The 12,132-nt window shown below is 41.5% G+C and overlaps 1 protein-coding gene across 2 annotated transcripts in view; it reads left to right on the top strand.

Moving 5' to 3' along the window:
- SYNE3 (spectrin repeat containing nuclear envelope family member 3) overlaps nucleotides 1-9,601 on the top strand; it is a 378,235-nt gene extending 368,634 nt beyond the window's left edge. Inside the window, exon 19 of one of the 2 annotated variants that reach the window (XM_069208251.1) lies at nucleotides 8,745-9,601. In XM_069208251.1, the coding sequence (XP_069064352.1) occupies nucleotides 8,745-8,939 (195 nt within the window). In that variant the 3' untranslated portion in view covers nucleotides 8,940-9,601. The remainder of the gene's footprint in view (nucleotides 1-8,744) is intronic. The other variant, XM_069208252.1, reaches the window with a different exon arrangement.
- Nucleotides 9,602-12,132: the final 2,531 nt, after the last annotated feature.

Raw genomic sequence — 12,132 nt, 5'->3', positions numbered from 1 at the left:
GTGAAAGACTTTATATTCATCTCTACCAACTTTGCTCACAGTCTACGCAGTCACCAAACACATGATATAGCAATTAGCAATCATTATCCCCAGAGCATACAGCTTTCATTCTCAATAGGCAAACAAAGTCAAAATGAAATTCCGTACCTGGTTAACAATATTGATTTAGCCTCATGTAATGGGTACACCTTAAGATGTGCTCAGATAGAGCCACAAGGTCTTCTGAAACAGCTGATCAGTGAGCACATCACCTACTTTGGGGTATGCCTTGAAGATGACGTAGAACCATTGAAATGTATTAGTGCCTATGTTTCGATTGCTGAAGGTGTAAAAGGGAGCCTTACTAAACTAGGGGGAGGTTGGGTAGCCCAAAAATAATTGTTGGTTTGATTCGGTATGTACAAAGGCACTCAAAAAGTTAAAGAAGGCCCTAAGTAAACCACTCAGGTGCAGGAATGATGTTCGTCTACTTAGGTAAGAATATAAGATCGCAGTCAAAAAAAGGAAAGATCGCCTGAAAGAAGAATCCTAGAAATTACTCCAGGAAGCTAGCCTCAAAAATGATAATATCGCCTTCTGTAAGGTAATTAACTCCCCATTGTTAGGGGCGGGGAAAGCCCCCAGTTTGGAGATTGCCATAATGGAGGGAGAATGGATTGACTATTCTTCTGATATATATATAGCCTTAAACCAGCATTGGACTTTCAGGAGCCCGTATCTGATGTAACCAGCCACACAGACAACCGCCTCAGCATTACACCCTTGTTTAGCTTAGAGAAAGTTGTAGAGGCCTTTAAGGCAAGCAAATGGGGGAAGCCCCAGGTCCTGTGGCGTTCCAGCAGATTTGAATAAGGCTAACATTTCTTTATGGGCCCCTATGCTGACCCAAGTTCTGACGGCCCGCTGTACCACAGGGTTTATTTCATCCTGGGCAGAATCTATCATCGTTCCCATATTTAAAAAGGATGATCGCCGTAATCAAGCGTGTTACAGACCCATTTCACTCCTTGACTCACTGGCTAAAACAGCTGGATGGATCATTTTGAATAGACTGCAAGTCTGGGAGGAAACAAATGACACCCTGTCAGAATTACAATATGGCTGACGCCCAGGCATTGGAACAGTGGAACAGGGATTGAACTTGAGCATTATAATTGGCAAATATACTAAGATTAAATAAGGTAACCTGTACCTGGCTTTTGTAGACCTGTCCTCAGCCTTCGACTGTGTAGTTCACAATACACTTTGGTCTATTTTGGAAGATCTGGGGGTAGATCAGACAATAATCTATTTCATAAGGGAAATGTATTCAGGATGCAAAGCGAAGGGGCGATATGGGGTAAGTGGGGAATGTACTAGGCCTTTTAGCATCCAGAGATGGGTTTGTCAAGGTTGTGTATTAGCACCTTACCTATTCTTCCTATATATATATATAAATAAGGTAGATGCGGAATTAGTAAGTAAATGTAAAGACCTTCCCCAAATCGGTCATTGGCTGATTCCGGCCCTTCTGTAGGCAGACGATGCCATTCTTATGGCACGGACCCCACTAGCCTTTCAGAGACTTTTAACAGCTTTCGTCAGTCACATGTGAAATCTGGGTCTTAGAGTCAATCGCTCAAAAACGTATTTTATGAAATGTGGCAATAAGAGAGCTAGGTCCCACGAAATTACAGTGGATGGTGCAAAAGTAGACACCATAGCGTCTTTTTCATATCTGGGAATTCTGTTTGATAAAGAAGGCTCCTGGTCACGGTGTGTTAATGCGATAAAACTGCAGTTTATAAAGACTAATATGGCCCTGAAGAACTACAAATGACTAGGGATGATTTTCTCTAGGGATATGCTAAAAGTTTACAGAGAAAAATGTGTTCCCACTGTCAAATATGGGGCTGGGATTTTAGGTTATATCAACTGTAACACGTTGTAAATACTGGAGAATTACTTTTTGAAATTTCTGCTATCTTTCCCAAAAGGCGCCTCATCATATGTATGTCATGCAGAATTGGGGGTTACCTACTTTAGAGATTAAATAGTGGTACAGCCAATTCTTTTATGGCAGAAAGTTTGGACATCGGAACATGCAGGTTTGAATCGTGCCATCTTAAGGGATTGCTTGACCTCCAGAATGTCTTTGAGAATTGCCTGGCTGAAGTACATTAAGAACTTTTTCAGTGATTTGGGACACTTGGATTATTATGAGAAGCCAGAATTAAGACTTGAGATCTGTGTGCCTTAAGCACTTAATGGATTGAAGGTGGTCAGCGGAAGCCCAAAAACATACTGTCATGAAAAACCAGCTTATGTTGACTGAGGATAGTATGCAACCGTACTTCACATCTGTAACAAAAGCAAGGCCCTGCTTCATTCTTACCCGTTTAAGATCAGATGCATTCCACCGCCTGGTCAGCTTTCCTATTATGAATGACTGGAGTGCGATTCTAAGGAACTGTCCTTGCGACTGTGTTTCATCACAAACCACAATGCATGTTTTTTTGTTTTGTAAATTCTATGCTAGACAGAGAAGGCAACATAACAGACCATTATTTAGATCTTTTCATATTCGCCAATGTCGCCCTGCATACTTATATCTTCAAACGTTCCTGACTATTGAAACATGCTTTGCCTTGCAAATTATCTATGTTCTGTACTTAATGCTAGAAAAAGCATGAATTAGCGCAAGAAGGTCACGCATGAGATAGCGGTCAAGTAATAACTCTGTAACCTGACAAATGATTATTCATTGTAAAATCTTTACGTTTACTGCTCCTTTAGAATTTATCTTACTTACTTTTTAAGCAACTTGTTCTGACATGTTTTTATATGATTTGCCCTTTATGAATTGTATTTAAATGAGCCAAATGCGACCTACGGGCAGGTCAAAGAAGTCTTTTGTGCGTAGCCATAAGTAAAAAGGGCCGAAGTTTACGGATTGAAAGTCTTTTATGCTTATCATGTCCTGGTGGACTTAGTGTGTATAACAGAGCTGTATTTAAAGCCAGTTTTAAGTTCACTGTAGCCTTTTCAGTCTACATTTGGGCGGAACATACTTTTGGAGATGACTGCACAAGCATAAGGGTGGTTGCACTGATCACTTTATTTGCCGCCTCACTCATATCTTTTAAAAGTACAAGTTTACATTACAAGCCTACTGGTTCCCTGCTTCTGTAGAAGAATTTAACTCATGTAAAGTCTTTGTTTTAATGTAATTCAACTCTTACATAGTTACAATGCATTCTAACTTGTTATTTAGCAGGGAGTTCTTAGCTCTTAATTATCTTATGATATGACGTATTGTTTTTTAGATGTTTTTACTTAAATAGTGATATCTATATACTTTTATCATTTACTGTGCTAAATCGAATAAAGTGAAATGACTAGTGACTACACAGTAATTCATTTGGTAAAATATAAAGATTGTAACGTAGGTATCAAGGAAACCTATGTATTTCCAAAATGGGCACAAGATAAGTAGTTTAAAAGCAGTGTAATTTGCACATCTCTGAACTCGGGGGTCCTCATACTAGCATGTGAATTACAGGGTATTTCTGAAAATGACTTCTTTCTTACACACTGTCTTTTATTTGGAAGGCAAAAAGAGGAGAACAACATTTGGCAATAACACATGTTCTTCTATTCAGAGTTCCCCCAAGTCTCCCAACATGGACACATCACATTTTTCCATTGAAAGCTGATATGTTTTTTGCAAAGTGCTTAGCTATGGATTTTGGCCTCTAGCTCAGTCGGCACCTAGGGAAACCTACCAAACCTATACATTTTTAGAAACTAGACACCTAGGGGAATCCAGGATGGGGTGACTTGTGGGACTCTCACTTGGTTCTGTCAGTCAGAATCCTTTTCAAACCTCAAAATTGGGCTAAAAAAACACTTTTTCCTCACTTTTCGGTGATGGAAAGTTCCGGAATTGGAGGGGAGACACAAACCTCCATCTACTCAGCATTCCCTCAAGTCTTCCAATAAAAATGGTACCTCATGTGTGGGTAGGCCTCGTGCCCGTGACAGGAAATGCCCCAAAAAACAACATGTACACATCAAATTTTTTCAATGAAAACAGATGTGTTATTTGCAAAGCGCCTAGCTGTAGATTTTAGCCTCTAGCTCAGCCTAGTGCCTGTGACACGAATTAATCACATAACAGTCTATGGTAGTCCTTACACGAGGGTAACTGTTGACCGTGGGTTGATCCAGTCCCGACACAGGCAATAGGCACAGGCACACAGGTGGGGTAACATTTTTATCAGGGCAAGTGGGGAAGCGCTGGGTGGTAGGAATTTTGTGGATTCCTGCTAATTCCTAGAGTTTGTGTGGCAGAAATGCAAGGAAAAATAGAGTTTGTATTCAACATTTCACCTTTGAAGGGTATTCATGATAAGAAAACTTTGGGGAATCCACACAAGCCACACTTCTGTGGACTCCCCTGGTGTCTAGTTTTCAGAAACTTTTGGGTTTGGTAGGTTTCTCTTTATAGCCACTGAGCAAAGGACCAAAAACGCAGGTGCCTGCCTTACAAAACCATATTGTTTTGTGATAGATAATTTTGATGTCTCCACCATATGATTTTGGCCCTTCCCTGTCACGCCCCTGTGTGAAGATGGGGATTACCCAAACCGTGTGAGTCGTCCAGTAGGACTGCAAGGTGGATTTCTGCACTAACTCCATTTTGAGCGTAAGGCTCAAAAATATCTTCAACTCCGCCAGCGCAGTGGGAGTCCACTTGTATGTCCTAGAACTGGGCCCTAAAGTGCCTCCACACTCCCTCAGAAATTGTTATGCATGCAACATTATTTGCTGCACAATTTGCAAAAGGAAGTCAACATCCAAAAAGAGATGGATGTAGTTGACTGGAAAAATATTAGCTGTTATCAACTTTACATCCGGAGTCACCAGTCAAACGTGGAATTTGGGGGCTGAACTGAATTAGGGAGCTGCCAAGAGAGCACTCTGTCTGTGCTTGCCGCCTTACGCACAGGCTCTCTTGGTTGTGCTAACCTGCTGTTGTCCTGCTGCACAGACTGTGCTTGTGAAGGGACAGCACGACTGTCCTCATCGCCTCCCTCAGAATTACTGGAAGAGGAGTTGTCGGATGGGACTCCTCCGACTCAAAAATCACTCCCAGAGTCTGCTTCGTTGTACTTTCCCTCAGATTCTGTCTCAGTCTCTAAACCTGCCTCAAAGCTGTCTGCTGTAACCTAAGTTATGGCTTTAGCAACAGTCATCCAACAAGACACCATCTCTGCTACTGGCTAAACTGTCCCCCTAAAGCACTAGTCTACTGAGAAGGCAGATAGTCACAAAATTGCTTGTACTTATGTGTATGATGTGTGCAACAGTAAATGTCAGTCCCTTTACCTTTGTTTCTTCTCTAAATCAGTAGATTCTCTGAAGACACTGAAAAAACAACCAAAAAAAGTGCCCTTCATCAAAGTGCCCTTCATTTCTCCATAGCCCCTCGCACATACATTCACTTGTTTTAAAGCACAGGTAATGGCTAGCTTTACTAATCCACTCAACTACTCCTATATAATGCAGCATGTTCCTTGCAGCAGGCATACAAACCTTCTGCACTACTTTATGGCATCAAAACTGCCAGTAGACGAAAGTCAAAAGTCCGTTCTCTTTCTCTAGCAGGAACATAATCACAATAGTTATCTGGACATTTGTATTGATGCCTAAAAGCTATCTATGCCTCATAGATACGTATCTATATATTTTAAAATATATATATATAAATATATATATATATATTTTGTTTTAGGATCGAGTCTGCTAGTGCATGCGCTAGCGCATGGGTCTTGCTTGCGAGAATCTGTTGTGTTCAGTAAAGGGTTCAAAGTCTGCCTACATAAAGCTTGTGACTTCCATAAAATGTACACAGCAGGACAAATAAAATTGCAAAGATTTATTTTTTAAGCTAACTTTCTTTTATTCCGCCAAGTCGTCTTTTCTTACTTTCCACTCATGTTTTTCTTTTGTTTTTGCTTGTGGGCAATGTTGTCAAAAGAGGACAATTACTTGTTCAAAATATACCTATTGTATTTTAAATGCTTGTTTTATATACATGTGGTTTCCCTGTGGGCATATCCCTGCCCCCAGGAAAACCACACATATTATTAAAAAAAATATATATATATGTCCCCATATGGGTCGGCCCGTGTCAGGAGGGCTAACCCACAATATTTTTATCACCTGGGGGCAATCGCCCCCCCCCCCCCCTGGGAGGGGGGAATCCTTATTTTTTATTTCTAATATAGTCCCCACCCCTCCTCAAAGTAACCCCTGGGGCCTAGTGCTGTTTACTGGTTGTGGCTCGCGGTCCACGACCAGGAAATGGTACCAGGAAGACTCTCCCCTTTCCATCGATGCCTCCCTGGCATCTGTGGAGGCCTTTTTGGACTTTTTTCCCCAATGGAGTAGAGGGAGGAAGCTTACCATCTCCTCCGAGCCTCAGATGGGGAAAACTGTAATGTCAGTGCACCGCAGTGATGCTGAGGTTCTTCCACGTCTCCCGAAGGGATTAAAAACAATAAATATCCTGCAATGCTTTGCACTGGAGAATTTTTTTAATCCCTCCCTGGCGTAGGCCACTGGTCATGACCCGCATCAGGGAGGGTGTGCGTGTGTTGGCCATTGGCCAACACACACACTGATAAGGTTAAAATGCATTTACTAACTAAACTCAATTTCACATAATTCCATTAAGTTAACTTCTGTATTTGCTCAGCAAGTAGTCTATACATATGCTTTATTTGACTTTACTCACACTTGGATTGCTTTGAATAGGTATTTTATCACTCTCATTTTTGTAAGGTATGTTCAGATGTTGGTCCTAATACTGTAGAAGTGTATCCTTTGCTATTAAGCCAGTACTTAATTTGTGAAAGAATAAGTGTTGTTGCCCAAGACTATGCTTAGAAGCCAGTGGCCTGTCCTAATAAACGTTGGCACGCCTAATACCAAGGCTGCTAGTCATGAATCCACCTCAGACCTCTTTAATCCATTATCAGACACTCCCTGCCTCTTTAACTCACTCCTGCATTCTTCATTTGTGGCAGAAGTTTTTTCCATCTTTATCTTCCTCCTTCTTTTATCCTGTGTTTGTTTTTCCCTATGTTATCCTCGGTAAGTGCCTGGTGAGGGAAAATAAGTGCTGGTCCCCAAAAATAAGTGCCAGTGGGCCCTAAAGGTGATCACCGGCTCAAATTAAGCACTGTGTTAAGCCCTCTGATGCCCCATTGTGGGTCCCGTAGGGATATATTAAAATTACTAACATGTAGTGTGGAACCCCATGTGGCAAATGGGATGAGTTGTAAAGCAGAGATTTACACATGGTCTTGAGTCATTTTGGTGGCTGGCATTTTAAGGCATAGGCAAAGTAAGCAACTTCCCAGGGACACCACCTTCCATGGGGCCCCCTGGTAAAGTGAATCCCACTCTCAATACCTCACTGCTCTTTTTTTAGGGCCGAGCGCTTCCAAGCGGTTTGGCCCCTGCTGTAATCTCTCTGTGGGCTTTTAACCATGTCCATGTCACACCTATCAATTTGGTTGGTTCGTGGGCTTGCCTTTTCAAATTCGCTTTTTTTCATTAGTGAAAGGCATGCACCTTTGCGGGGGTTTAGCCCTCCCCTACAGCACCTGTAAACTACTGAAAACATACGAGGCTCCGTGTTTTCCGAATGGCTTCTGCACTACTTTTTATTTTTATTTCCTATGCAGTGCAATCTCGCTGGGCAGTAGAGCGCTTTGCGTGACATCAATCTTGTTACATGGATAATTTTACTTTTGCTGACACGCTTCACTGCGAGTGAACTTCTGTGTCTCCTTCACGCTCATGGCGACCGTTGGCTCGCGTATGTGAAACCGTTTTACTTTTCATTATCAGTTTATGTGGCAAGAAAAGACCGGCTAGGAGTTTACAGCACTAATAGCTCTAACTCGAACAAATGCGAAACCCATTGCATTGCAAATGCTTGTTTCATCTGGCATCCATGTCTTTATCCTCCATCTACTTCACTTCTTACACAACCTCATCTTTATCTTTGCCTCATCTCTCTATGTCCATGTACCTACTACCTGGCCTCTCTCAACCTCTCACTAAGCCTTTTTTCTACCTTTGATATTCACTGTTGCAGAAAAAAATGGTAATGGTGAAAGGGATGCAGTTCGTATTTGTGATTATAAATATTCACCAGCTAAAGTTACAATTTGAAGCGTTGTGTGCATATATTTTATTTTAATATTTTGCACTAGTCCTGTTAATGTCTGAAAAGTCACCCTTAGAGTATTTTCTCTATAAAGGGAGTACCAAGCTTGTTAGATACTGAATTCCACTTGAAATGTTGCCATTGAAATTACAAATCTAGATTGAAACTCAAAAGGAAGTGACAAACATTTCAAGTTTACATTCAGTACTATTTGGCGGGCACCAGGCAGCTTGAGCTGTCAGCTGTTTCTGCGTGTCCCCGTTTTTAAAGACTTAACATATAGTTCAGTAGTGTTTGGCCTCAAGAGGGTTTCTGTGAGTTGCCACTGGGTAATTATTTCATTTAAGGTTCTTCCAACCAGAACTCTCTACGAGATATATTGGCCCGTATTGCAGATCTTTAAAATGGTACTGCAAATGTTCCCTCACCTGAAAGATGAAATTATTGCACAGGATGTTGTGGTCCGTTTTTACCTGTGCTGCATAATGACTAACTGTATTTTTATTTCCTCTGTTGACAGGAAGCTTTCGGCATATGCTCTTTTCTGCATCGAGTATGCTGCGCCGCCCTTCCTCTTCAGCTCCTGCTCCTGCTTTTGCTGCTCCTGGCCTTCCTGCTCCCCCTGGCGGATGAGAATCAGAGCTGCACCCTGGCCAACAACTTCGCTCGGTCCTTCAGCCTGATGCTGCGGTATGAGAAGCCTCCACCAACATAACACCTCACCGCTTGCAGATTCGGCGCAGAGTGAGGGCTTCTTTCTTTTGACGTCATCACGGTTTTTAGCCTTTCTTGCACTTTTAACAATTGAGGAAGGGAGACACGTCAACTGTTAATTGAGTTAAATCCATTCTTTTGTATAAATATTGTATTCAAGTTAAATTAACCCATATTACAATGTAAGCAATACTTTATTTACCCATCTACGGAAATACATGTATATATTTACACTGTATATGGAAAGATAAATGGACAGCAAAACAACCACTGTAAAATTACATTTGCAAAACTTGTCTTCTATTTTACTTAATCTGGATCCTATTTCAAATGTACTTTTGTGCTACCTTTTTCCTTGTGTTGTACATCCTGAACTGACCTGGAGAACGGTGCATTAACAACCCAGAGGAAGAAAGGCAGACGCTGCACAATTTTAAACAAATGTATATTTTTAAGTATAAACGTGCACTTGCATATTTGTGGGTTGCATTCGTATACTGTGGTGTGCCCTGCTGCGTTTTACAAGTGACAAATATATAGCAATGCATTTGAGGCAACGGTGGCAGGACTTAACATTTCACCCTGTTCAGTTGATTGAGCAGGCCATGTTTCATTCCACTGCAGTTGTTTGCCCTTTAAGTAAAGCATTCCCATCATAAATCATCACGTTATCATCTTATTCTGTATCTTTATGTCTTTTGATTTACATTTCCTTTTGCAGACACTTGGTTTAAATCGCGGGCATTGTTTCATTTATTTTCCACTGGACTTTTTAACTTTCCCTAGGTCACGGATCGCTCTATAACAGACCTGCAAACTGGATGTACTCAAGCTGGACATGCGTACAAGGAGACTGATTAGGCAGCCCACTGCTTGCCAGAACCAAGGTCTGCTGTGATTTTTTTAATAATCCGTAGCTGCCACGAGACCCTCTGCTGTATACAGCACATTCAGCACATTCAGTTTTTCATGCTGGAAACTACAAGTACCAGAATGCAATGTGCAGTAACAAGTTGAACATCCCACATAACATGCTACTGGCAACCAACATTAATGTGTTGGCTGGCAAATCATAGGGCATCATAATGTAGTTTTGTCATCTCAAGAACAAAGCAGAGACTTCATGGCCATCAGCAAGTTATATGCTAGAAAGAAGTGCAGATTGAAGCCATGCTAAGTGCATTTATTTGAAAGCAAAGCCTAGAAAACGGTGTCCTGAGTGAGGAACTGTGCAAGATTAAGCTGCAGTCCCATTTGGTCCCTTTACAAGTAAACAATTTCTCGACATTTAATACCATCTTCTGGTAAATATGTACATGGTGTGTGTCTTTAAAGGGCCCTCTGGTTGGGACTGCTCAAGTATCTGTTGTTAAAGAATGCTATGTGAATGCTTTGTTGCCGGTCTTGAAAGAGCCTACTGCTAATATGTGTTTGGCCAGCCCGAGACGGCCGGCCAAACACCCATGAACTCTGAGGGGAGTGCTCTGTGCACTCTCCTCCATGGCCGTCATCCCCAGTGCCCCGTCCCTTTCACCACAAAGGGATAATAAACCTAGTTTGTGTTGAAAGGGTTGCAGCTTCTGCTGCTAGTGGGGGCCAACGCTCCTCCGCCCTACTGGAGGAGCCACCCCTGGTTGGACGTGACCTATCCACTCTGTAGATGCTTTTAGAGTTTGCAGTTGCAGAGGCTGCACCGCCTTTTTAGAAATCTAAACAAATGGGTTTGACAATCCACTATAACCATACGTATTTTTCCGGTTTGTCTATTCCATTTGAGTTTCATGTCCCATCATGTCCTGTTGATCAGCTGTGAAACTTAAAGTGCAGTCCTATTAGATGTATTAATCAAAAAACATTGCTCAGCAATTAATACAGTCTTTAGTAAATGCAAAATATGATCTTCAAATAAAAAATGTAACTTATCGGGTAGGTAGCTTCAGCTGACACCCATCTTCCTCATTTTGAAAATAATTCCTCCCGGCTTGATCCCTACATCACTTTGGCCATAAATGCCCACTCTACCTTTACTCTTAGATATAGGGAGCAGTGTAAGGATAAATTTTTATTTGACTGTGAAACTTCCAGATTTCTAAAATTCAGTTTTTTATATCTTGGCCACAGACAGATTCAGCTGCCTGTCTTTTAGCAAGACCCATTGTTTTGAATGTATACAAATGCTTAGAGTGAATGTGCTTCGGGTTAAGCCTTTGCTCATGGTTGGTTGGCTTTGTGGTCTGTCCTACTTTCCTGCTCCTGATTTAATGACATTCTTCCCTATCCTTATGTTTGTCTCCCCTGAGTGAATTACTGTCATTCTTTGTTTTGATTGACGGAATTGCATTCTTCCACTGCATGTATGAGGCGACTTTTTTTCTTTGTCATTGAACACTCCATTAGAGTACATGTTTTGCCTTGCAGTCTCCCAGCCAGTCCCACACCATCACACTCTTTTCTGGTGCCCTGGATGCTCCCACCCTGTTCCCCAATATACTTCCCCTGTTTTTTAAGGGGCGAGCGCAAAGCGATCGATCCCTCTTCTAATCTCTCGTTAGGGGGATTTTAACCAAAGCCATGTTACGTTAGTCACTTTCATTGGTTCGTGGGCTTGCCTTTTAAAATCCGCTTGTTTTCATTTGTGAAAGGCATGCATATGTCATGCTTTTTCTGGTGTTTGGCCCTCCTGGAGAGCACCGGTAAACTACTGGAAACATACGAGGCTCCATGTTTTCTGTACAGTTTCTGGACTACTTTTTCTCTTTATTTCACAGCGCGATCGCGCTGTGTTTTACACAGCGTGATCGTGCTCGTTTTTTGTTTTTTTTCCATTTAATGTGGCAAGAAAAGTCTGGTTAGGAATTTACAATGCTAATAGCTCTAACTTAACATAATGCAAGACCTGTTGCATTGCAAATGTTTGTTTATTTATGTATTTCCCTCTTCTCAGTCCTTCCGCCTATGATACCTCTCCAACTGCCTTCCCTACCTTTAAATTCTTTTATTTTATTTATTTAGAAAGACTGGCAGCTGCAAAGTACTGCAAGTCTGCTCACTTTCTTTTTCACACCTTGGACTAATTTCAGTTTTTTAAACATTTTTATGTACTATTTTAATATGCCCATCCACCATGTTATAGTGGTAAATTAAATGCCTGCATTCATCACAACAGGCGCATCATGATTCTTATGCGTGCGTTC

Source organism: Pleurodeles waltl, chromosome 9, assembly GCF_031143425.1.
Source record: "Pleurodeles waltl isolate 20211129_DDA chromosome 9, aPleWal1.hap1.20221129, whole genome shotgun sequence".
NCBI lineage: Eukaryota > Metazoa > Chordata > Amphibia > Caudata > Salamandridae > Pleurodeles > Pleurodeles waltl.
Note: the sequence above shows the minus strand (reverse complement) of the source record. Positions and strands in the feature narration are given on the sequence as shown.